The sequence below is a fragment of the Bombus fervidus genome, chromosome 17, assembly GCF_041682495.2.
Source record: "Bombus fervidus isolate BK054 chromosome 17, iyBomFerv1, whole genome shotgun sequence".
Lineage (NCBI taxonomy): Eukaryota > Metazoa > Arthropoda > Insecta > Hymenoptera > Apidae > Bombus > Bombus fervidus.
In genome coordinates, this window is record NC_091533.1 from 6,806,792 (window position 1) to 6,834,682 (window position 27,891).

The 27,891-nt window shown below is 37.2% G+C and overlaps 1 protein-coding gene across 5 annotated transcripts; it reads left to right on the forward strand.

Annotated features, from left to right (window-relative positions):
- Positions 1-3,458: 3,458 nt before the first annotated feature.
- Vari (MAGUK p55 subfamily member vari) lies at positions 3,459-27,876 on the forward strand. Of its 5 annotated transcripts, none has more exons than XM_072020568.1 (8): positions 3,461-3,877; positions 10,465-10,580; positions 20,887-21,183; positions 22,415-22,651; positions 23,891-24,365; positions 24,509-24,843; positions 25,585-25,659; positions 26,394-27,876. In XM_072020568.1, the coding sequence occupies exons 1-8, from the start codon at positions 3,772-3,774 to the stop codon at positions 26,568-26,570; spliced, it is 1,818 nt and encodes a 605-aa protein (XP_071876669.1). In that variant the 5' UTR covers positions 3,461-3,771; the 3' UTR covers positions 26,571-27,876. The 5 variants fall into 5 exon arrangements, with proteins under 5 accessions (XP_071876673.1, XP_071876669.1, XP_071876670.1 ...); XM_072020569.1 differs by lacking the exon at positions 3,461-3,877 and adding an exon at positions 7,351-7,939; XM_072020572.1 differs by lacking the exon at positions 25,585-25,659 and having other exon boundaries at positions 3,459-3,877.
- Positions 27,877-27,891: the final 15 nt, after the last annotated feature.

Here is a 27,891-nt window from a genome sequence, read left to right on the forward strand (position 1 = left end):
TAATACGCTTTATACTTAATACGCTTTAAACTCAAAAGCTTTGAATTCGGTACTTTTCTATTCAGTTTTGTAGGAAATTAGTTCTGTATCGATACTTTCGTTCATTACTGTATAAGCCAACGTTACTTTAAAAGGTTAAGTAACGCTTAATTTAAATTTTAATTTCGAATTTAACCTCTTCTTAACCCTTTGAATCTAATTACACCATTGATAGCATCGTAGCTTCCATTTACCTATTTATTATATTACCACAGATATAAAATTTAAAATCACAACAATACCGTAATATTCGATTGCAGACAAAACAGTAAGATAATCCTCTTTTGGAATCATCGGTTCTATACAAAAAATGATCGCAACTGTAACACAAAAAATCAAATTTGGGCGATATATCAAAACGAAAAAAGAATAAATAAATAACATGCAGAATGTAATTCCATTCAGTTGACGTCAAAAAAAGAATGAAACGAGGGGAAATCGAACGGATTAACGTCGGCTGGAATCTGGCGACGTGAGCGCAGACACTTCACATTCTTTCCCCGTCGTCGGTTGTCACTAATAATCCTGATTCACGGGCCAACGCTGTCAATAACTTCGTAAAGCTTTACGAAATTCTGCCGCTGTAAATCGCGGTTATCGAACGACAACTCATCGTCGCTGCGGAGATCGTCGCTCGGTATTGCAAGTTGCAGCGCGTCACGACAAGGACGCTCATTGATTCGATGACGCGCGAACAACCGGCGAACCGGGCCAGGAAAAGATACTCGACCGATAAAATTGCACGCTGCTGAAATTATTTTGCGAACCAGTCACGCGCCACGCGTAATCGCTACCAGCGACTCGCTTCGTGACCTGTCTAACAAAAGGCGCTAATCTATGGAATTACCAGTTAAAAGTTAAGCGTCGACTATTCTATCGTGGCTTTGTAGATTGCTTTTGTGAATCGTTATTGATCTAAACGAGTACCATAGTTATTTGTTGTTGTAAGATTTACTTTCTAAAAGTAAATTGGAATAATATATGAAAATATTCGTACAGTAAAATCCATTAAATTTATAGCGAAAGCTTCCGCATACTTCGCGTCGATTAATGATAGTATTTACGAAACAGATAATAATAAGTGTACGTATTTATTTACGCGAATGGAGATAAGGTTCGTCCGAACATTGATGGCCCTAAGAACGTGTGGGTAACTCGTGTTGGTAACGAATGATAACTCGCGTTGGGTCAATGCCACGTGAAGCAATGTTTGTAGAGCAAAGTCGAGGCGCGAACTGCTAGGTAGGTCCGCGGAGTACAGACGCATCTTTCGTTCGACAGGGAGCGTGACGAGACTCGGAAGAGAGCCGGAAACAAGCCGCTTATATCGTCGACCTCGACGAACCTAATCAGCCAATCTTTGCTGAATGCCCATTGTTCCGGTATTTCGAACGGGGTCGTGATAAGATTCAACTGAGAGATATTTTAAACACGAATCAACTAAACTATACGTTTTCCAGTAGAAACAATCAATTAACGTACTTATTATAGATAGACAAGGATAAACTGAAGTATTGGTACAGACTATACATATTTTCCTGTAAAGCCCTGTATGGATCTGTAAAACAAAATTTATATTCGATTCTTTTATAAGACGTAACTTACAAATTTATAATTTAAATATACTACAGATACACTGTCATCAAGGAGGAGTATAATAAAACTAAACAGTAAACAATGTATAAAAGATAGTTTTTAGCAAAAATGAAGTTTCATTGATTATACTACGAGAAAGTATAAAAGTACCAGAAACCAAAAATTAACAATTCACAGAGGTTTGAAGATTTTTTAAATTTATGATAAATCTGATTTAGAACGGAGAAGTTTAATCTTGCATGTAGAGAGCGTCAACGATGTTGTAATATTCAAAATAGCACAACAGATACAGCAATAACATCTAATGTATATGTATATAATCAGATCTCATTTATCAAGTCAGTAGCGTCACCCCTCGTTGATAACGAAGAATGTGATAACGCTATCCAATAAAACTAGATACTCGAACGCCTGTAAATATGCAACTGTAATATCTCGTAGCGTTTTAACTGTTAACTAACCTCGCTAGATGTCCCTCGTATAGAATTTACTAGAACATGATGTAATTCCTATATTCGCCGTAGCAAATCACAGAGGGCGCAAGAAACACTCGTTTCCTCGAGGTCGGTATTACAGAAAGTGAAACACAAAGTCCCTATATAATAATAGATCTATTCTGTGTTTAGTCTGTGCTCGCATAATGCGATATCTATATCCTGTATTTAATCAATGTTCCGATATATTCGAAATATAATAAACGATATTCATCTCATAAGTTTTCTTCTATAGAGAATATTTGTTCATAAGTCGATATATTTTCGTGACAAAGAATTCCTTATCGATCTAAGATACAATTCATTTAATAAACTCCCTAATCGAGTTCGAATCCCACAAAATGGTCATATCTTTGTCGCGATCGGCTAAAACAATTTCATTGATCGATACGAAATTGGACGCGGTTCAACTTTCACAATCTACATGAAATATAATAAAACGCACCAAACAATCTGATATTAACTTGTAACATCAAATATCAGTTACAACAATGAAATAAAAGAATCGGGAATAAATAAAAGAATACAAATGAAAGAATAAAAGGGCTTATTAGGTCGTTATATATCATCTTTCTTTCTTCACCTAGCTATTTAGTCATTTTCTTCGTCATTCGGATCCTGCGATATATGCCAAATATAGTCATGACATAGCACCGGTAGATTCACATTCAGGACGATTACAAGGTATTGCAATTAGTGTTGAATATTACTAAAATATACAATCGACAATAAAAAGAAGGAAAACAATTTTTTAACGCAATAATTTTATCCAGCTGATCCGAATGAAAAAAAAAGATGTTTAAACATTTGCAATTTCTCAATTTTATAATTTATACGAAGCTATTCAACGTGGCTTGTCAACGGTTCGCATATAATAACTAATTACAATTTATTCGTTGTACCATAAAATAGTGTAGACGTACGAACTTCGATCTAAAACTTCAAATTCAATCAGAAACTATAAGTTCACCGAGAAACGTTCTAATAAAAGCTCCAAACTTCATATCTCCAATAATAGAAGATGCAAATATAATTTCCCCATTATTTAAAAAAATATCTATCTTTTGGTTTAAAAAGTCGATCGTCGAGGCGTTTGTTTTGTATGTTGTTGTTGTTGTAAGTTGTATGACGCCGTAATCCAGAATATTTCTACCCTTCCGTGGGCGCGTTTACTATCGATCGATTCGAACGCACGCGGCACTCGTTGCCACGAGTCGCAAAATCGTGTAAGCGGAGCGAGAGAGAGGGTGCAAAAACCCACCCCCCGCGCAACATGCTATAAGTACCGGACACGAACAGAGCGCGGGCTTATAGGTCCCGTTGCGGTCTTCCTCGTTCGTTCGTTCTCTTCGACGCTACCACGATCACGGACCATTACCGGTGATCTATGAATAGATCACGAGATCTTCGACTGCCATTTTGACTTCGCGTCAAACGTAGATCAATTGACGGGGGGACGTGGACAACACGTGGAACATTCGAGAGGAAGAGTAACAGGGAGAATGACAAGGTCACCGGTGAATCGGGAATTTGGGCAAACGGAAGTTCGATCCTGTCGGTGGAACACTCGGGGCTGGGATCCATGCTGATCGTGATGCCGATTGGCGTCACCTGAAACCACATTCCACTATCGTCCACCAGGATGAAGAATAGCAAGTCGATGATGGATATCGAGGACATTTGTGGGTGTTCGAAACTACCCTCGATCATTCCTAAGAAGGAACTACCGCACTTGAAATCCACTTCCGGTAAGTTTGAAATTATTCGAGTATAGAACGGATTGTAGATTGAACTGTCCGAGATTGGAGAGATTGAACCGAGTCGAGTAACGTTTTATTGACTACGCGAACCGTTTGATTTACTCACCTCTGTTATCGAAGTGGGTTTCAATTAGTTCTCCCGCCATTTATATCGAGGTCTAGAAAATTGAGAATTTCAAATTGAAAATTCGAATTTGAATGTAAAAGAAAGTTTGAATTTCAACTAGCGATTTATATGTGAACTTGAATTAAAAAATGTTAACTTTTCTTAAGAAATTTCTATCTAATCTTGCGTTAAATAGAATCTGAATTTAAATATCTAGTTAACGAAATAGCCGGAATCTTTTTAAAGATCTAAAGATATTGTACCTTGCTGCTCGACTTTCGTAGAATTTCTAAAGTCTCGTCTTATCAAATCTCCCCAAAACTTTCGATAGATTCCACTCGTCACTTGGAATTCTTGACAGTTCTCTGGATCTTGATTTGTACGGATGGAGGATATTGATTGAACCGTTTCGTCCGACTTCCACGAACTTTTCCTTCTCTATAACTTTCGTTTACCATTCTTCGAAGATTCTTCTTTCTCTGGCACAAAATGTCTGTGATCCTGTTAAATTTAACGTGATTTCAGTGGAAGCACCATCGATGCTGACTTACGTTCCAGTTTTTCACATTGCGGTTCAGACACGTCTCACAGGGATTTAGTATCACATTGACGTGGTGGCCAAGTTTTGGTACAAATTTGCAAATAATTTTACATTAAATTCTTTATCTACCTCATTTCTGAAGAATACTAGAATAACCTGTTAATTGGATCATTTCAGATATATATTACGACTTTTTGAATAGCTCGAATTCGACTTAACGAGTATTAATTTATCTTTATTAGCTTTCTTTCACGACTGACAAGTTAAATCAGATATCTCGATTTGATACCAATATTTTTCAAAAATTTCAATTTCACGAATATTTCACATCGCCGAAACGCCGAAATGAAATTCACGACGTCATGGAAAAATTACAACAAAGAGACGGTCGATATTAACGCGTGCTCTCGAGAAGAAAACTCGGACGATCGATAAAACCCATAACAAAGCCAGCTATACACTTTAGGACCTTGAATGAATACTAATTTCAATGATCACGTATAATATAGTAACATCATCACGAAATCCAAATTCTTCTACGTTAAAAATCTTCAGCCAGGATAATTTTCAGAATTCAAATTTTATTCGCTCTTCATTCTCACAGATTTAAGAATCTCTTTAAAAATTTTGTGTGTTCAAACTCGTTCCTCCTCCTTTTCTTAAGCTTTCCACGAAAGCTCTTTACTTTCGTCGAACTGTTTTTCTGTTATACTATTACTTCTATCGTAAAAGCGATCTTCTTCATGTACTTTCCAAGAATTTTATATTTAACTTTTATCTTATGTACGATTTTAAATTTGAGCTGCTTCATAAGAAGTTTATTAAAAATCTTCATGAATTCCAGGCTATAACTTCTAGTATCGAAATCATAGTTGCTTCTGTTTTGTAATTTCGATGGAGCAAATGGTTTCCGTCCACACCTTACGGCCATCCTGATTGAAAGCAGTTTCAGATCCCTGGTCCGGAGCCTGTGTATTTCTCTAGTGTGGGACAAAATAAACGTCAATAAAATCACGATTTGCACGATCGGTGGGTTACGTTGAACATCTGTTCACGATAAAACAGTTAATCGACTCAGAAGTAGCTCGCGTAAAATATTCTAAATAGCCGCAGTATTTCACCTTGATAAAAATCCAATGGAGAAGTATAATCTAAAACTTTCATAAATATCTACCTAAAATACCTAAGAAAATCATGAAGTTTCAATTCCCCTGGTCGTAAGATAATTTCTCAACAGAGTCAACTAATACTTTAAAATAATTGAACCGAAAAAATTACGAATAAATTAAAAAACTCAAACATTTCAAAAATCCAAAAGACCAAAAATGTGTTCTCCGGTTACAACAAAATTTCTCCACTCGTCGTATAAAGTTATTTCGAAGTCAACTCTTTGTTTAAGATACATCGAACGAAAAATAACGTAAAAAAGAGAAAAGGGTGAATAATCGCGACAAATCGTAGAAAACAAGTTATCTAAAATAAGACACGAGCCAAGTGACGGTCGATTTTTTCGTTACGTTCATGAAGAATGATTTCCTTCCTCCGGAGACCAGCTGGTTCTTTTCTGGACCCTTCGTCAACGTGCTCGGATTCTCTCGGGCAGTTACCCGATGGTACTTTCCTTTTCCTCGTACGCTCCTCTCTTTCTCGTATTCCCTCGCTTTGATTTGTCTGGAAAAATAAGAATAGCTTTCCTCTTTTGATGCGCTCGTTCCTCGACGAATTTTTGAAAACGTCAGTTTCGATCGTTCTTCGGCGACGACAACACGCATCGCGACCATCTTCGTAGACTATACAATTCACGTTCTGTTTTTAAAGCGCCCCAGCGTCTTTTCTCGCAGAGTATGTAGCTCAAACGACTAGATCATGTAAATAACAAAGTGTGATTCTTCTCGAGTGGAAACCTATGGATATGTGAAATTCGATTCACGAGTGGCGCTATTTGGTGAATGAGATTGGCCAGGTGAAACTTCAATTAGATTTGAAATTTGCTTTGATAGTTTAAAAACTTCGTAACGTAACCAGCTGAACCAATCCGATGGTATCAGTCGTCAAAATCCTAAAAGGAAATCAACTTCTGAGGTTCGTTATTGTGCGAAATCTTCAGGATTGTGTGTGAATGTGTGAAATAACTTTGACAAATGAAATGGGACACAATGAAATAAAGATCATTCGAGCCTTTCACAAAACTTTTAAAAGGTCACGCCATAAGCAAGAACCATTTTCCTCAATTACGAACAACTAACACTAACGAGATCTTACTAAAAGCAGAGGCCAATTCTTCTTAATCATAATAGAAAGCAACTAAAACTTGAACGAAACTTTTAATCAAACCATGGACTATCCTACATTCAACAATCTTCGGTCCGAATAAATAACCTGTTTACTTCCTTGCACCTTGCAACGCAACCCCGCGTTTCAATAGTTTCATCCTAATATCGACATCCGTCATTTTAAAAGAAAAGGAAAGAAGAGAATTCCTCGAGGATCAATCGGCCACGACGAATCTCGCAAATGGCTATTTAAAAACTACCAGCTCCATACGCTTGTACTATTTGATTTGAAAAAGAAAACACTCGAAAGCGTCAGCCGTTAAAGATGTTTCCGTGACAAAAGAAAGAGCACCTTCTGTGATGTAGTCAAGATGCCCTTAAAGAACGTCACGAATTTCCTGCTCGAAGGGAGCAGCGCGGCGCGGCGCGAACGTTCTTCTAACTTCGTTGTGTTCCATCACTTCCACGGGGTGTCGCTTTTAGTCTCCTAGCAGGGGCCTGGGGCCCCAAGCAGGTGTAACACGGAGTTTCCATTCACCGTGACGTGTTGCCGCGGAACGGACCAGTGTGCACGCTTCCTACGTCTTCGAAGAAAATTCTCTTGTTTGCTCTGTCTTGACAAACACTGGCTTGGCTACCGAAAGGAACGTGGCTTCCCGAAGGATCAACGATCGCGTGAGAATGCGTGTTACAAAGAACAGTGATTGTTGATAGTGAGATGGATAGCTCGGTGATAATTGAGTTATGGTAATTGAAACTGTTCCACTCTTTAAGAACGTTGTGATAGGATTCAGTAGATACAGGCTCCTAAAGAAGAGATTTCTTGTTTCGTTGTTTGACAGTGCAAGAATGTGAGAATAATCGTACTTACTTATGGTGTCTGGCGTTTAGTGACGTCAACGAGACGTGACGTTAGATATGACGATGAGAATGTAAAATGTGAAACGGAGAAGAAAGTGAAAATGTGATTTGTTGATGTATTAAAGATTTCTTATATAAGAGTTTACGTCGTCGTGTAAGAAGAAACGTCAAAATGGTTTTCTTCGGAAGAAAGGAGAAGATAGAAGATCGCCGGCTGTTAGCCAGCATCGATGCTGTGAATGGCACCAAACTCTATCAAATAGAAAATGGTAAAGCTACAATGTTAGTTTAGATTTGTTTGGTTCTACATTGAAAGAATTCAATTGAAAAATTTTCTAATGTAATGTTCAGAAGAAATATTTCCTTCCCGTTCTCCATCAGAATTCTGCGAACAAACTTCTCGTATCTAAATATTATTCCTCCGCGTTTATGTGCTTCGCTTTGGTTTTTAACAAATTTGAAAACGAATTTCTTCCTTTTAATTGAAATTAATTAAAATCCCCAAGGAGTTCAATAATCTAAAATAGAGAAGGTTCGAAAAAATTGACGCAATTCTAAATGTATTTAAGTATTCTTCTCTTCTTAATTCTTCTGCAGTTCTGTTTCATGCACAAAATCAGCCAGAACGAACGAGCGGAACATTTTCTGATTCAATACTGAAATTAGACAATCTGAAATAAAAAAATATGCTAAAAAATTATACTAAATTTGGCACGATCATATTTTTCTTCAAATAGAAGATATTTTCTTTATATCGTTTCGTATTAAAGTTAAAGATTTGCAGTTGCTTGTATAACGTATCGCAAAACCAGCGTTTCGTTTCGCCTGTATACACACGAACAGACTGGTTTAAGAACTTTTTCCTTCGGCTGTAAACCAGGCGAGAAATAGGTCGAGGCGTTCTGGAAAGACGATACGCGATCGTCGTAGTATGGTTCTATGCACTCGTGGTTCGATAGCTTCGTGTAACTACACGCATTTATCATGCAAACGTCCCGTCGTCGACATCGCTTATCATCGTACATTCAAGTGGCCAATCACTATTTATCAGAACCACTCGAAACTGGAGAACGCCTCGTCTCGTCTTCGATAATTAAACGTCATAAATTATAAAGATACAACTGGTTCGACAAACCGCCCTTTATGATAAATGTGTTCTAAGGGATGTAAGGTAATTGCAAATGAGATAATTTTAGAAAATTTTATGACTTAACTTTGTAACAGGATATGTTTGCGAAGATAAGAGATATTTTTAGTAAAATATCTTGTGTCGTTGCTTTTATTAAAATAAATCGAAATTTTAATATATCATCTATAAAAAATTGAGATTCCAAGGCGTTTTTCAGTGAGAGACGCCACATTTCCAAATACATTACGAACGATTTGTAATCTTTGATTTAAACTCGTTTTTGGCTATTAATATCGACAATTAAACAATAGAACGATCTTTTTGTATTCTGTGTTTGAAATAGTAAAAAGATTTTATCACACTCATAATTACGCTAAACGTTGTCTCGTGTTGAAAATTGTTCGACAAAGTAAGGTCGAACGAGAGTGAAAAGGTAGGTCGAAGTCTAACTATGACTCTAATTAGTCCTGGCACTTGTGAATGGATTCAATGTTAATTGGCACCAGCTGGAAGCCATTGTTAGCAGTAAGATGATTCTTTGGTCCTTGAGTTCGTTTCAAATTTCCTTCGAATCCGAACATAATATGTTTGACTCTAGATTGTACAAACTAAATTGACGAACATCATACTTGAAATTGAGATTCGGTTAATAATCAGCCTTTGATTAATTAGGTTCTCAAATCTGGAAAAATAAGTTCAGCAGTAACTCTATCACAAATAAGTCGTATGTAATGAAAAGTCTGGTATTCATTCACATTCATAAAGGAAGTACTTGCTAAAGTCTTGACAAAAACTTCAATTTTTAATATAAAATAAATAACCCTTAAGTTTATATTCTGAAAACTAATACCCAACATTATTTCATTACTATTTTGATCTCGATTAAATTATGAATCTTGCAAAAACATATTTTCCCGAGTTGTTAAATTTATTATTTATTTTCTTTCTATTATTTATTTTTATTCTACTGGCATGTGAACTGCATATATGAAATAATATACACGCGCTGCTGAGCATATAAACCAGAACATTTTGTTTTCATAACACATGTAAAATATGTATGTGCTGTTTATTTCTAAATTAATACTATTATACCGTGGAATGAAATATTCGCAAAATTACAATGTTTGCTGCAATAATACGTAGCGTTTTAGGCGAAAATATACCTGAAATGTATAAAATGGAAAATAATTTCGGTTATACTGATTCAAATTCACATTTCTATAAAAATAATATTATAACTCAATATTATATAAATATTATAACCATTATAGAGGTACTATATACTACAATGCTATAGTACTTGAAACATTTTAGCATATTATACGCATTTTGCACATTTTTGTGTACTTCAACTTTCCATAAATGCATAAATATTAGCGGTCTAAAGATAACCATTTAAAAATGTTACCTCTACGTGAATCATACTTCCTTTCGCATCAACACTTACTCGACTTCCCGCCTTTCGATTTTTCCACCGAAGTGTCTCATGCTTCAACTCCAGCCACCTGTAGCTGCCCCAATATTGATCCATCGAATGGCCACACCCGGCATCCCCTCGCGTCGCTCTTTTGCACCCTCGACGCTCGTGCCGGTAGTGTCGTTGCCCTTCGCGCACGTCCACGTAGCACGGTGTTATGGAAAAGTGCCTGGTCACTGTTCCAGCCGCCTTCATGCACGTACGCGACAACCTGGAGGAGCTGGGCAAGGTGGCTGACGACACGGATCTGCTCTTCCTCAAAGGCCTCCTGGATAGCCCTGTGGTCACGTCTCTAGTGAAGGTGAGTAAACGCGTGTCTTCATGCTAGTGATCTTTTCTGTCTCCTGTATTACATCATTGTCCTCCCATTTTGTATCCAGTTACAGAATTTAGAAATCTTCTATATTATTAAATATATATTAGAAAATAAATTCTAAACAAGTTGGTTTAAATCTCGTTAATAAATAAAAGAAACGAGGTTAGTTTGCCTGGATGTAATGCAGGTGGACGTTTCCTACGTTGAAAGCATACGATTTTCAAGCAATATTCCATTGAAAATAATTAAAATTAAAGATGTTGTTTCGAAATATCTAATATTGTAGGGAAGCATGACCGCATATCTTCTCTTTTACAACTGTGAACTGAACTGACAGTTTGTTATAATCGTTTCCTGTTATCAATCATTGTTTATTCGCACTACCGGTTAATTTGCAGTTCGCTACAATAGAACGAGGAAGTTTAGTTTTGTTACAACAGGATGAAGATTGTGTTTTCTCATTCGTGGTAAATGAAGATCAATGAACGCAACTATTACAGGCTCATAATCGATAGCTTATTTGTTAGATTGTTAATTGCCACTTGCTTGAGTATAGAATTTTTTCAACATATATCGAATCGGGTTAATTGCAACCATTATTCGCGCCTGTGTGTATTATTTTTGGCATCGGCGAAATAAACAATAGCGTGCGTCGTTGGATCATGCGCGCTGAGGGCAGATGGTTTCGAGACACATGCACGTGCCACGTGTTTACTACGCTCGATTTTACGATAAAGAGACCGTCATTTACGAGAGAGTGCCTCGTCCGCCGTGAAATCCCCGTACGAATGCAACGCCGTGAAATGAAAAACGTAACGCAGCCAGCCGCGAGTCCCCTTGCCGAGGTCGGTAAAAATCTTCGAATGTCGTTGAACTCGTTCCTTCCACGCTCGATACTCGTTTGGGATCGGTTTCTTGGCTCGTTCGTAAAAATAGGAAAGATATACTTACTCGTTGGCTAGCTGGCTTGTTTAGTCTGTTACTATCCTGTCTTTTATTGATCGATTACGAAGCTTTGTTTAACTCGTTTAACATTTGGAATTCTGTAAAGCTGGATACTTAAGCTTTGGGTACGTTTATTCGTTTCTATGCCTTTTCAGAGTTTTTCTTCTCGATTTTTCATTTATTTAGGCTTTTAGTGTTTAATCTTTTTAATAAAAGTGTTATTTTTTTAATCTCTTGGAAATTATAAATATAGAAGTATCGAAACATTTAGTTTCATACAAAATATAATAATTAATCTAAATTATTGATGAAACAATTAATCGGTTGGAATTCTGTATTCGTATAATCCAATATATCTGTTGTGAACGGAAGTATATGTGTTTTGTATTTACTTTTTCTTTAATTTAAGTCATAAATATTCCCTTGACGGAGAAAATTGTTTTACAAATAGTTAACCCGAAAACCCACTTGCCGCGTATGTGTTCAATAGCGTACATTCCTTTTCTCAGAAAAATGAGAAATAACGATCGTTTTCTAACTTAAATAAATTCGTTCCTGAAGAGGTTAACATTTTTACGTGCTTTTTTGCTGTTTAGTAAAATCGTCATCTATGTCATTTTCACGGTACATAAATACGCTTCGTTGACCGTGTCGCCGCTCGTTTTCGTTTCCACAGTTTCATTACAGCTTCACCATCAAAACTGTAATAAATGAACACCTTTTCACTTGCCTATTTCTCTCAACTTTTGATTTCAGCTTTCTGTTCCACCGCGATGTATAGTATTCTTATATTACGAAAGCTTCCTGTCAGTGAACAAAACACTTTCCACGAGTGTATTCTATTCTTCAAAATACTATTCGTTCTCACATCCAACACTCAGCGCTATTATACAAATTTTTATTTCCCATCGTTGACATTCAATCCATTCATTCAACTTGTAATGGCCACTTTCTGTTTTGTAAAACAAGAAATTCAGACGCTGAAAACCTTTTGCTATAATTTATGAATGTTACGCCAGACATTCTCAAACAATCTCATCTAACAACGGCTACCTGAATTCAAAGCAATAAATCGACTATGAACTCGATATACCACACGAAGACGCATAAATCTTCTAAGACTTAATTCGCACATTTCTAGCCATCGAAACTAGCGTCGCTACGATTGAAAATATCCTGATTTGGTTGTGCACGTGATATTGGTTAAAAAATGATCTGATGGCATCGAATATAATTTTATCATCTCGTATTCCGATATTCAACACGACCAACATGTTTTTGAGAATTACGATCTGTAGTAAATCGTTACAAAAATTTGCACAGAATGAATCATTCTAGAAATACATATAACACAGTTAATTCCTATAAAAATTCGCAACAAACTATTTGTTCTGATCATTCTCAGTCTCTTTGATTACAATACATTAATTTCATTTGCTACATTCATCAACAATTAAAACTAGATTTTCAAAACATAAATAGTGTTTTTAATTCTTATACGATTTTTCAATTCTTCTCGTGCAAAGATGAGCCAACGTTTCCACTAACCGAGCAATTCTTACGGAATTTAAGAGACGCTAACCGCAAAGATCCCGTAGCGCAGGAATGTGCGACGCTGGAACTTGAAAACGTCGGTCCGACCAATGAAATTTTCGAAACAAGTCTTGTACGTAGCTTCTTTTTACACGCCGCTTGCACTATGGCTGCGTGAAACAGCAGCATTATTTTGGTCGTGACATACATTTCCCGTCGAACCATGGAACAACTTGGGCTCTTCAAGTGAAAATACTACTATCCGCCGATTGGTGTAAATTCAGCAGTGTGACGTGACTGCGTACGTCACCTCTTCTCCGATCCATTACGTAACAACTATGATACGTCTGTGTATATTTCTCATTACACCTCGACCTTCTTCATTTGTATAATGCATTCATTACTGTCGAGTCTTCGGGATCATTCCATATCTTCGGTTATAATTTTAACGACATTTAATGTTCCGTAAGATATATTTTTTCACATTTCATAGATAACTTAGGTCTCTACTAAGCTGTACGACTATTTGTTGAATCAAATCTGTTTTTAATAAAACAATTTAATAAAAAATTTGGTGGAATTTTAGTTACTTTGTCGATGATTCACTGTATTTACGGATAATTAAAGAACGTTCAATAATTCAGCGTTCTATACAGAAGAAGAAGTGCAGTTGGAAGACTCGAGCATCTTTTTATTGGAAGTCGTCCAACAGGTCGAACATTTTCTTGAAATTCTTAGAATTATAAAAAAGAAGAACTTTGACTTTAGGTCTCTAAAAATATTCCAAAATGATGGCGTAAAAGATCTTTGAAGTTTAGCGTATCTGTAAAGTCTCAAAGTTGGTTGCTGGCTCGTGACCCAAAACCGTTCGAATTATCTTGTTCCCGATCAACTGCACGCATCCGTGGCTTTCCTGCGAAACGTTAGTGCCCATCCACACGTATATATGTATACACCTTACCGCACCTGCTGGGCCCACATTCCATCCTGTTCTTCGGGATCAGCAGGTAGAAGTCTCGTGTGGTGTCGAAAAGTCGTTAAGAAGCCGGTGTTCGTTTCCGGCTCGGTTCAAGGCAACAATAGCGAACGTTGACAGATGCGATATGGTGTTACTGGATCCGTCGAAAACCGTGAAAACCGGTCACCAAACAACCTTGGTAAATTTGATGGCTAATGTGGAACTGTTGGAAGAAAGGATCTGAGACAGGTGTGAGAAGTTTGATTTTCTCGTGGTATCTCGCCTCCAGGTATTTTTATTTTCGTATATTCTAAAATTGCTGGTTTATCTTGGGAATGTCTTAATGACTCGGCTGAACGTGGTTAGGTTTAATTAGGCCGAGAAGTCGCCTGAGTAATAGGAAAATTTCCATTAATAGAGTTACGTCGTGCTCGAGCAGTAGATGCAAAACAGAAACTGAGTAAATCTTGTCAATCTTTATGAATTTGATAAAACTCGAGATACAAAATTACTGTCATATTCACTATAAAATGATATTATAAAGAAATCAAAGTCACCAATTTGATTGAAAAAAACAAAAAGATTCAGGAATCTATATAATAAAATCGGACACTTCGTATATTACGATATTCCACTAATAACAAACACAACTTTCCATCTTTCTTTCCATCTCATCTATCTTGTCCAACATTTCTAAATTTTATAGCTTCTACACAGATAAACCTATAAATTCTAGTAGAAAAGAATTTTAACTGAAAAGTAACATCACAGTTTACAGAAAAAAGGTCTCATTAATCTTCCACCCCTGTACCAACTACCCTAACCTTTGTATTACTAATGACAAACTCCACTTCCGTTCTTTTTCCTCCGTCTCATTCATCCTGGTCTCGAACGTGTACCTTACAAAGCCATCCCGTGGACAGTCCACCGAAAAGCGGAAACCGCGAGGGTCCTCCTTGGGAACAAAGGCGTTTCCTGCGAAGGGAAGAAGCGAGCGAGACAAACCGTGAATCAGGCGGTCGCGCGCCAGCGGCGTCGGAAACCAGTGGCGAACCATGCCTCGTGAATAATCCGAGTATGTTAATTGACAAATCGTTGCCGCGGCTTCTCTGATATCCGGCGTAATTGACCGCGACCTCGGAGGTCCTGGCCAATTGGCCCAGGCTCGAACTCCAGCGACCGAGTCATCGCTTATGACCACTCTCGCAGAAATCGCGAGGCAGTGTCACGTCGCGTGCGCTCGTGTACACACACGGATTACGATGTAATTTCAACCGGCTTTGTAATCGCGTGAAGGGACGAGTGAAGAACACGCGTATGCGACATTGACGCACGTGTAAGTGACAGGAACGTAGCTGGCAAAGTTATGCGCCATGCGGTTTTAGTTTGATGTCGTTTTAGTATAATTTGAGAGGATGGAAATCTGGAATGCAATTTTGTTGATATATTTTTGGAACAATGGTTGTGACATGTATATGTGTATACGATGAAAGAAAAGTTAGAAGCTTTCCGAAAAAAACATTCGTATCGCAAAATGATGAATTTAATGAATTGATTATAAAATATATTACAATTATTTGACATTAATTTTGTTATGAAACGATATAAGGTATATGTTTCTTGTGTAAACTTTCGGAGCTAGATAATCAAAGATTAAAGATTAGTTAAGAGGTTTTAAAGATGTTAAGATTAAAAGAATATTTAATAACGATACCGGAAGGAAGAATTACTTCAAAAGTGAAACTTTCCTAATTATTTATTACACCGAGACTCGCTAATGTTGCCGTAGCAATAGCTGTCTTTAACACTAGAGTCATACGATCCCGTTGTATCGCGTAACGGATTATTGAGTATCTCTAGAAGGGTCTACCTGTGTCGCAAGATCGACAAACCGATCGGTGTCGATGACTGCCAGCGTTTCTTTTCTGTCACGACATTATATTCATCGACCCGACTGCAATCGAATTGCATAATTCTTCAAATCAACGACACGTACATACGTTATAAATTCCTATCATTGACAAAAGCAGACTCGAAAATATGTCCAAGGACAAGAATAAAACGAAAGTTAGGAGTTTGCGTGTATGTGTACTTTCACGCAGGAATAATGTACGCAATTGGAATGCTCGAGTAGTAAGAGGAATACCCCTCTACTTCTTCTAGATAGAGTAGCTAGGATATTTAACATTCCTCGCAACGAGGCACGTTCTCGTTTACACGTTGGCACTCCGTTTAAACATCGCCGCTTTCCCGTGTCGAAAGAAACGTTGGAAGTTCCGACAATGATACCAGCTAGATAATAATATTATCGTGTAACCAGCTAGTGCAACATGACCTATTTACTGTAATCCTAAAATCCTTGATTTCTAACTCTACACGCGTAATTAGTGAGATTACTGTCAATCGTAACCTCGTCGAGTTCAAGAGATACCCTTTAACTTTAAATTTGATAGAGTTAATTCAATCAATAAATAGACTTCGTTTATTCATTCGTTTGATATATTATAAAAGGTGACAATTGGTAATTAACCCCATGTCATTGCATTAAAATTTTATTAGAAGACTATCGATCAGATGTTAACTAATAAGAAGAGAATTTGAAAATTCTAAAATATCAAAATAGCAACATACATACCTACTACTTATCAAAATTCTAATTTCCCCGCGAACTTTTCCACAACAATTGGTATTGTTAATTGACCTCGTTTCGCTATAATTCTTAATCCTTTTGTAACAGTTTCAAATTAAACCCATCTTACATATATATTCGCTAATAAAAGAAAAGAGCAAGAAAATTCTAAGACATATTTTTAAAACTACGTTTTATAGACTTGTCAATTTTCCTACCAACGTAATCAATTTCCAATTGTCAACAAACAAGTGGCTCACTTTCACAGACTAATTTATGCGACACAAGCAGAACCTATAAATAACAGTAAATTCCAAGATAAATAAAAAACAATATTTCCAACATCGCTTTCCTCTTTTCCCCGAGTTGACGAATGTAGCTGCTTCTGAACGGCTGCCAAAATCACAACTACCCAAATAAGCTTCTAAATGGAAAACTACCATCGATTTTCAAAATTCCAAATCATCCATTTATGGAAAATCTAGTAGAATGGGGTCTAAAGCACACACGTAGACGGCCCTGCATCGAACGTAGCGGAGTGTTGCATACCATCCGAAGAAGGGCCCCCACCTGTTTCAGGCTGGCCGCCTGACGAAGGTGGGGGCGAAAGAAACGTCAGTAGGCGCGGCAGTTTTCTGACGCCGCTTACCTAAGTAACACACACGGTGTGCGTGTTGTCCGAGTAGCGTTTATCCCTTGTGGAAACCCCTCGCCAGGTTCTCCCGTGGCCGTTTACCCCGTCGGTTGTCGCCGCGTGAGTGCACCCTCACGGCACTGGCCGATCGATACGGCGAACTCCAGTTCCAGGTTGGCGGCCAGCTCGTTCTCCAGAGTACTGCGTCCTACCTGACGGAGACAGGCGACCTCTGCCTCGGCGTTTCTCTAGGCTTCCAGTGTAAGTTAGGATTGCTACGAAGAAATCTTTGAGGAGGCTCGTTTCGTCATTTCGGTGGGACGGTGGTGAGTTTGGGGTAGAAATGTGGATAGATGGAAAAGGTGGATGAGTGGAAAACTGTTGCTGCTACGACGACACGTGAGATCGGGAGAAAGCGCGATTCGTTGACCGTTGGCCCCTCTTGGCGTCTGTGGTCCGTGGATCTCGAGGTTGAGAGTAGCTCGATCTTGAGAGAGTACTATGATCTGTATTTTCATACGTTAGACGTGCTTCGTTTATCATTTGTTAATATTATTCGTATCAGTTTTTGAACAAGGGCAATTTAAAGATAACGGTGAAGTTTTTAGTGGGTTGATGATCCTATTTTGGGGATGGTATTATTCTACTTCCTGTGTAATTTCTAGCAGAAGGGGAGGAGAGAGGTACTGTTGTCCATCCATACTTTGAACCATTCGTTGTGCTTTGCTTCATTTTTTGGAGAAACGGAACTTGGTGGAATTCGGAATCGTTCAACGATCCTGTTAAGGATAAGCCGCGCAATTTCTTGAAGTGAACGAAAAAAACAAAATTTGGGAAAGTCTTCTAATTCTCCTAAAGAAAGATATTATTCCACTTGCTGTGTAATTTCTTGGAAATAGATAAGACAGAATTTTAATAGAATAATAATAATAATAATAGATAGAAGAATAATTACTTCATTCTTTGTTTTGTTTTTACAGCAATAAGTGAACGTCGGTTAACATTTTTCTTGCAACTCATTCGAACTGTAGTATCGTTTAGAATTGCGACATTTACTGTACGAACGTGTGATTTATTTGATTTTCGTTCGAAAAATTTCAAAACGAGAGATAACACAAAGGAAATAAGAAGGACACGGAATTGCCACACGATCGTTTGAATCGTAGTAGTAATGAAACGTTTAGTTATTGATATGTATAATGAGCAGCGAGTTGCTGTTTGTTCTTGAAGCGCAATAATCCTGTGTTTGTTTCGTGAGAGGTTTTTCAGGGACGTCACGGAAGAACAGAAGAATTCATTATAGGCTACAACGTTCGTTGAACGCCAGCTGTTCTACCGTCGTTTTCATTATAAATACGGTATAATTCATGCCCACGACAATGACAATCTTGCGACATATGGAGAAATACCTCGATTCTTCGTTCCACGTAACGTGGCATTTTAATTTTAATTGCTATTCACAACTAATTTTTAGTTGCTTCTTTTCCTTCGATTATCTCTCCAAATTATATAAAAATAGCTACGTTTCATTTTTCATTTTCACGAGCTTGTGAACAAATATAAGCCTGTCATAAAGGTTGCAAAAATACAATTCAGTGGAAAAAGACTTAAAGAAAATGAAAAAGTTAATTTTTATTACTTGACGTATCTTTTCGTGTGGGAAAGATACAACTGATTTGAAAATAATTTTTTAAACGTAACAAGGTTGTAAAAACAGTATTTGAATTCTCTTGAAAATAGAGAATCGTTTATCCAAATACGAAGTTAACGTTTGTGGGCGAATTAGTAATTCCTAAAGTAATCGAACTTTCTAGCTCGCGTTAATGAAACCCTCAAATTTCGACGTGCGCACACGGTTCTAGATAAATCACACACTGTTTTCTTAGGTTTCAACCAAAACACAACTTCAACCGTGTTCTTTGATGTCTCTCGCGTCGTGAGTTGATTTATTGTTGCGTGTACATACAAGTCGTGTGGGCAGTGAGGCCTAAATCGAAGATTCATTTCTTTCTTTTGATGCTCCTTTTCCAAGATGTACGATATTTTACATACGGAAACTTATGCCATATTGCAATTCGTATAATCGATGCTGCAACAAAATCGTTGAATCGACATCGTGCATCTGCGATGCACATGTATCGACGCGAATGATTCGACGATGAATCATACTGGCGGTGAGGAACATCGACTTCGACGGCTTCGTGAAACAATTTCCATAGACGAACGATTCGCGTTGGTCTTTCAAACGAGAGGAGAATTTTTCATCTGATCTTGTTCGATTAATCCAGATATGCTCGATCGTTTTGATAATTTTTCTCGAAATATCACTTTAGCGTTCACATTAAAAATAACAATAATTTTTTCTACTAATATTAAGTGATTGTCGAAAAATAGCTATTTGTCTCAAAGAATTAATCTTTTCTGATCAATTTGGCTAATTTTGACTGACACCTGAATTTTTCCTAATATTTTTAAACACAATCTCACTTTCCCTTTATTATAGTTGAGTATTTGCGTGATATATCTCTTTTGATTCCATTAGTTGGAATATAATTTTTTCTTTCAATCTGTTTTTTAAAGAAATTATTCTAAGAGGTGCACGATTATTCGTTGCTCGGCATTTTCCGTCGTGGCGTTCAGGTATCAAGTATTCTCGAAGGTGGCTCTGAAACACTGTGAATGACCTACTTTCGTAATTACTCTTTCATTGTTGTAACGTTGCATTGGCTGGTTCAATGTGGAGTACACTAGCCTTACGTGGTTCGACGCTAATCCAATCAAACCTCGTTGACACAGGGTCATCGTTGCGCAATGATAATTTCACGCTCTTAGGTGATAAGTCAGCAAAAAATGCTTGCGATTTTAATCGATCAAAAAATAAATCGAATCTAGTACATTACTGTCTTCTATGAAATCTTCACATTTACGAAAAAAATTTGTTCGATAAATATAGAGAAAGCATTGAAATATCTTTGATATCACGCGTAACATTGTTGATTCAAGTGTAGAGTAAAAACCTTCGTTCCTCTCGGGTTGTACAAGGGGACCAAGAGTAACCAAGGTTCCTCGTACGGTGAATTTGATGCGGAAACCCGTTTCGACTTTCACAACTGACGACGACTAAGCCGTTCACTGTTTGTGGCTTTGACTATACGCTACCACGTAGCCCAGAAAGGAGTTCGAGGAGCGCTCGATGCCCTCGATGGGCTCCAGGGACTTATTATTTCGTCGATGATGATCGATTCATTCTGTAAACCTCTGCGCAACAATACGTTAGCTTCGTATCATTGCGGTAATTTTATTTTGATATAGTTGAATCATCGATAATCAAATTCCTATGCTATCACTATATCCATAAAAGCATAATTTTCAAATCTTCGAAAATAATTGCTCGATCAAATAACTAAACTTAATAACTATATTTACCAGGTAAGCTAAAACATTCCAAAGAAAAATATCTAAAGAACGGAATCTAATCTTGACTGAGAGATCCTAAAAGTTGCCGGTCAAGTTAGTAGGACGAACGAGGACGACTTGAACAAAAACCAGTTCCCATGGAAACCTGACAGACATCGTGGCGTGACTGTTGCAGGTCCAGGAGCGTCTGGAGGATCCTCCACTTCACGTGGAACCGGTATGCTCGTCCATTTGTGACATCGTCGACGAGGTGTGTCACGCGCTGCGCTCCTCCAGGGACGAAAACGCGCGCGAACTCGTACGATTATTAAGAGGATCGCATCTAAAAGCCCTTCTAGAGACGCACGACGCGGTCGTCGAACGAAAGGAAGCGCCATCGAAGCCGGAACCATCGCAACTGACGATGCCTACCAACGAGAGGACGGAAGCTGTCAGGATGGTTGGACTTAGGAGGCAACCTAACGAACCTCTGGTAAAAATTCTTTCATGATAGAATTCTTGAATTCTAGAATTAATGAAAGAACACAGTGTCCCAGTGATCATTATGCAATCGGAAAGGACTGACAAAAATAAATTTGAAAATTTTCGCATGAAATCTTTGTTGATCGTACGATGACGACTGGATCACTCTGTGTAACGTTTGTGGTTTTACAGTTAACAGAAAAGATGAATTGAAATACAATTAACGGAAGATATGAACAGATAGATATGAACGTTTGACGCTTTTCCAAATAATCAAATAATTTTTATAGCTCAAAGTCTCGGAAATATATTTTTGAATATTTGGAAATCTTTGTAAATGTTTCAAGAGTTCAGGGTGTTAGAGGATGTTTAGCTTCTGTGTTTGACGGTTTGTTTCGTTGGTGAAGAAAGCGGCTGACGAGAAGGCACGTCGAGCAATCAACAAAGAAATATAATCGTTCGCGCCGACTTTCTCGTTCGTGGCTCTAGTTTTAGAGGTTTACCATTCCGTCACGTGAGAGAATTCCCATTCTGAATCGGATTTAACACGCTCGAACGAAGAAAAGACGGAAATGCCACTCGCAGTTCATAAATAATTCGAAAACGTTTATTATCCGCGCAATGCTGATTCGAGGCCACGTGGCCTCTTCGATGAATCTGGCACGTTGTTCCAAGCTTTATACCAAGCGAAGAAAACATTTTAACAGAAACATAATACATTACTCTTCCTTATGCTGCTCTTAACCTTCTGCATTCCAAAAATTTTTATAATAAAATTGCAACAGCACCTTTATAATAAAGTTCTTGAAAGCTAAGGCTTCTCTTTCGCAAAGAGACAAATGGCGCATTAGCGATACGATCTTTACATTATCCTGAAGTCGATTCCACGTGTTAAAAACCAGACAAAACATCCTTGGGAGCCGGTGAATTCTCTGTATGCTAAATCACAGTCTGTTTCAACATTCGCTATTTTCTCTCATTGTCAGCAAAAGGTATTCTCGACAAACAAGTGCACAAAGCCATGATCTTGCATGATGGCCTTCCATCAATGTTAGTTTACACTTTTACACTAAAATGGAAACAGTAGGTCTTCTTAAACAAGTAACATCGCAAGAATGTAACAACAAAAATGGAACGGACATAGAGAATCGTCGATTGTTCTCTAAATGTACTAAATAGCAAACCTGGTTGCATTTAACGAGAACAGGCGAGTTTATTTTCACTGGTACGTTTTTGTACAGGGTCTGACGGTACAGGTCGACGAATCCGGAAATTTGATCATCGCCAGGATCTTAGGCGGAAGCACTGCTGCCCGCCAGGGACTCCTAAGAACTGGCGAGGTAATCCTCGAAGTGAACGGGAAGGAAGTTCACAACCCTGAGGAGCTTCAAGAAGCCATTCACGAGGCGAAGGAGAATTTGTCGCTGAAACTTGCACCTGGAATCGCTTCTGATGGCAATCGACCCGTAAAATCTACGGTAAGTGAACATAATTTGACTTTCGATTTGGTTCAAGTTGGCTAATTTTAAATCCCTTTATCTTAATTCGTATGGTATAAATCTAAATTGAATTTACACCATGAATAAGATGGGAATTTAAAAGGAAGGTAAAAATAAAATTCTTGAAAGGCCACCTTCTTGAAAAGAAGATTGCTTCTATTAAAAGCATGAAAGTATAGAGGTACGAAAATATGTTTAATCGACCTCTTAGGATCTTTACGATTCAATTTAATGACGTCTATATGAGACACATGGTTACGATTTCCACCTTCTGACAAGAGGTCTCTTTAACGCGATTGAATTTAGACTATAAAATTTTACTATTTCGCTGATAGAATTTGTCCAAAAGATTGAACAGAACATGCTGTCAAAATCGTGTTCTAAATATAAAAATCATTACTGGAAACACGAATTGTAATAACTCTTTATATCTGGCGGTAGTTCTGTATTTCGTGTGTAAATAAATGATAATGTGGATCGAGAATGGGAAACTCAATCCGTCGAAGAACACTTGCGAATAGCTCGCACATTGTTTATATATCCTGTAATATCAATTTTTTCAAAAACGTGAAAGGTTTTAGGAATGGAAATAGATAAGAATTATGTGAAGCAAAACATCGGAGCTTAAAAACCTTATGTTTTGAAGACAAGAATAAAACATAGGTGGATAAAAAGTATCAATAGATGAAATTCTAGAGAACTACATACTATTATTACTAGAAAAAACAATCATCTACGTACAGATATATTAATTGTTTAAATTATATGCTAAATCGAAGGAATTTAGTAAAAGCTAACAAAATAATTTATGTTATAATAATAAATATATTGCAAATATTCAAGAACAGATAGACAACGAAAGCATATATTTAATCTCCAAATCAAATAAAAAAATTAAAGAATTAGTCAGTGTATTGAATTTTAAAACTGTTCTCCTATTAAAGAAAAGAGAAGATAGAAGTCATCGTTAAATTGAGAATATTTATACAAATTCATATTTTTATAAAAACAACCGAGAAAGTAAAATCTGGGCAGGCATTTGCTTCAGCTACTAAATACTTTAACAAGCACTATACTTTCATTGTTTTATGCGTTTTTGTACATTGTAACGCATTCTGTGCATTTTTGTATCTTCAAGTTTCTTATAAATACATAAAAATCCACAGTCCTCCTACCACGTCTCTCTCCTGAAATCTCGAATTTGTTTTCACATTACAGTGTTACATGAGAGCGCTGTTCGACTACGATCCATCGGAAGACACTCTGTTACCGTGCGTAGAGATTGGACTTCCATTCCAGAAAGGTGACGTACTACAAATTGTAGACCAAGCAGACCCAAATTGGTGGCAAGCTCGGCGAGTCGAAGGCGAGGGTCTAGGTCCGCCTGGTCTAATTCCGTCGCTGGAACTGGAAGAACGAAGAAAAGCATTCGTGCCACCGGAAGCAGATTTTGTACACAAAATTAGCATCTGTGGGACTAAAATCTCTAAAAAGAAGAAGAGGAAGATGTATCAATCGAAGTCGAACGGTGAATTTGACAGTGCGGAACTGCTATTGTACGAAGAAGTGGCCAGGATGCCGCCATTTAGACGTAAGACTTTGGCTTTAGTCGGTCCAAGAGGAGTTGGTCGCAGGACGCTGAAGAATAGACTGATAAATAGCGACCCTGAGAAGTTCGGTACCATTGTTCCGTGTAAGTGTCATAATTTTTGTGTGTCGTGAGATCTTGACGAGAATGACAAACAAAATTGATGGGAAAATACCATTCTCTTCTACTGTTAACAGTTACAAATTAGGATTGTAATATCGTGATTCATAGAAGTCATATGTTTATAGATACCTCACGACCACCCAGAGTACTTGAGGAAGATGGCAAAAGTTATTGGTTTACTGACCGCGAGTCCATGGAAACGGATATTAGAGAGCATCGATACCTTGAGTATGGGGAACACGGTGGGCATTTGTATGGTACAAAGTTGGATTCCGTGAGGGAGTTAATCAGAGCTGGCAAAATGTGCGTTCTGGACTGCAGTCCAGCTGCTCTGAAAATACTTCACAACAGCACAGAATTTATGCCCTATGTCATCTTCATAGCGGCACCAGGAATGGAACAATTGAAATGGTTGTATGATTTGGCGAGGTCGACTGGAACGAGCAGTCGGAACTTGACGGTAATTACGCTTCTATTATACATCACTGCCCTTTCTTTTTTTCTCTATATGAAAATTATATTTTTTTATCTCCGATACGATCAATAATAAAGCCGAGAATGAAAGTGTTCTATGAATTGAAGTTTCTACCGAATGTTTAAAATTGCTTTGATTATTGATATCATTTTTAATTATTGAAACTACTGGTTAATGTTACTCAAGTTTTGTTAATCGAGTTTTACAACTACTCGTTAAAATGACTTTCTATCAAGTAAATACATTTCCACGAATACAATATATTTAAAAATTTACAGAATGATTTACGTATTTATTATTTTTTGAGAACATGTTCGAATTTCGCGTACGAGAAATAAGAAATCTATTTGAAATAGAACGATTCGATGCGCGAAATTTGTATAAAGAAGAAACATATATCGACGGCACAGGCCGCGTTTCAAATAAACATAGCCATCAAATATTTTACGATGCAACCTTCCGAATCTCTGCCTGCCAGTCTACCGTCGTCGTGTAAATGCGTGTAATTTGCCTATTATAAATGTATCGCATGCACCTTTGTTCGATTACAATGACTCAATGATTGGTTTCTCTTCCATAAAATTCCAAATACCAACTACTCTTTACACTCCATTTAGATTGATATCGAATATTTTCACATATTACCCGTTGTATAACTTCCTTCCCTCGATTGACGTAGCGTTCTTTATTTAATCTTTCGTATGTATTTGATGTTGGCTTTGCTAGTTTGACCGCCAGAGTTCCATCAGGTACAGCTCGAGAAGAGCCAGGACGTTGGAATCTCTTGCTTCCTTGTACGAGGTTTGTATTTGCATGCATATTGTATTTTTCTTTTCTTTTATCGTAATGTGATTGCTTGTAGATGTGTAGTATTATTGTTTGAAATATTCCACTATGCAGAATCACGTAACATTCGAAGAAAAATTGTAATTTATATAATATCTAAATGCAGTTTATTGATAATGCATTAATTTTAAAATGTAGTTTATTAATGACATTAGGTTGCTGCATAGAGTTTGTCCGCCTCTTCGATCATATAAATAAATTGTCAATGTTGTGGTATATGTAACATTGCTACCTAAATCAATATAAATTGTGCTTCTGAAACTCGCAGAAAATAGGAAAAAAATATGTTCATTAATCAAATAGTAATCAGACATTCAGAATGTTCTCATAATGACAAATCCAGTACCAAAATTCTCATATCTTTCAGACATTACAATACATAACAAATGTAATAAAATATATCCTTCTTTTAATGATAAATCCAAAAATTTTTTATAAAAGAGGCATTTATAAATGGAATTTATAGAAGATCCATTCTGGTGGATAGGACTTATGTAGCGACTTAATGCAAAACAAGGAACAAATATATTCAAGGCACAATATGGAAGCTACAATCTTTCTAACATTCGATCTTCCAATTGGAAAGAATCGCCATCAACAAACACACTTGAACTAAATGCAATCAAAACTTAATCTTTCTCAAACTTTACAAAGTGCAACTAAATTATAGTTTGCTTTTCACTAACCAGGAGGACGATCTGAAAGCAACGTTGGAAGAATCCGCGGCCTTACAGCGTGCCTACGAGAAATATATCGACCTGGTGATTGTGAACGAAGACTTCGACAATACATTTAGACAGGTGATCGCCGCGTTAGACGCCTTAGCCACCGAACACCAATGGGTTCCGGTGAACTGGATTTATTAAACACCATTCAGGCTACCTGAGGGAACAAGTAGTTTCAGAACAGATGATCCAATTCCGGGCTACAGTATCGTGCAAAATAAGAAATTATTGCATAATTTTCTGTGGAACACGCGATGGCGTCTTTAATATACCCATGCTTGGTAAACTTGATGTCGAGTGCATCGTTAGTATATTTATAGCATCGTATCGTCGTGCAATGGAACAATTTTATGGTTGTACTATGTGTATACAGAGTTCTAGTGTGTTGTGTATATTGTCTCCATCAAATGTATAAATACTTTTAAGCGAAATGACGCACTCGAATCGGGTAAAGAAGAAACGGGACGTGAATTTCTTCTATCGAGCGGGGAGTCTCCGAAACGAAAGCAACAAATTTCGAACACGTGCATTCTTCTTCTACTTATGATTAGAAAAATACTCGGGGCTATGAAGGCCAAGAAGATATAGTATCTCGCTTTATGATGCTACGTTTCCAGCAAGTACAATCGTGTAGCATTTACGTTACTTTGTTTTAGGTTTACGAAACGATCCGTTCGCCTCCTAAATTTCGCTCGTTAATAACATATATTCGTTAGAAATCTACAAAAGTACCGTTAAAAGATAGAAGAGAATAACAAGAAAATTAGAAAATAAACATATGAATTTTGATTTCAACGATAGTAGTTAAAAAGTTTTAATTATTTTAATATTTTTAATATCTTAATAATCCAATATCTGATAATTTCCTCTGTGAGTCTCTAAATTGTCTTTTCACGCTAACTAAAGTAACGTTACAAAAAAATTCTCGCATACATTCCCCTTTATTACCCAGAACAACTAAACGGAAACGGATCGAAATTAAATTAGATATACGTTATAGACCGCCGTCCAATTATTTTTAGGATACGTCTAGTTTTAATTTCCCTCGAAGTACGAGTCTGCATATGTATGTATGTTTATTTACCATTTGTCATACAATGTACTTTCGTTTCTTTTATAGAGATATCTATTATATATACATATTATACATTATATATTTCATGAATCCTGTTTGTACCGCTCGTGCACTTTGAACATATTCCTGGCATAGAGTGCCTTAATAGCATAGCCTTACCGGGCTTGCAGCGAAGACCTACTATGTCGAGACGATATATTCTCTTATACTCGAGAGTTTTACGCAAGACACGTCTAATAACACATTTTTTCTAATGCTCTGACACGCATGCACATGGAAATTACGACCGTTGCAAATCGCTATATATGCATTTGATCGGAAGCTCCCGATCGTGCCATGTGATATACGGAAAAATAAAGTTTATCGAGCGTTTGTTACGAATTTGAA

Bases quoted from the DNA above. Each gene is read 5' to 3' on its own strand.
- Vari (XM_072020568.1), top strand. From the start codon at position 3,772: ATGAAGAATAGCAAGTCGATGATGGATATCGAGGACATTTGTGGGTGT. The intron at 3,878-10,464 runs GTAAGTTTGAAA...TCACTGTTCCAG, and splicing joins GCACTTGAAATCCACTTCCG to CCGCCTTCATGCACGTACGC. The intron at 24,844-25,584 runs GTAATTACGCTT...TGGCTTTGCTAG, and splicing joins CGAGCAGTCGGAACTTGACG to TTTGACCGCCAGAGTTCCAT.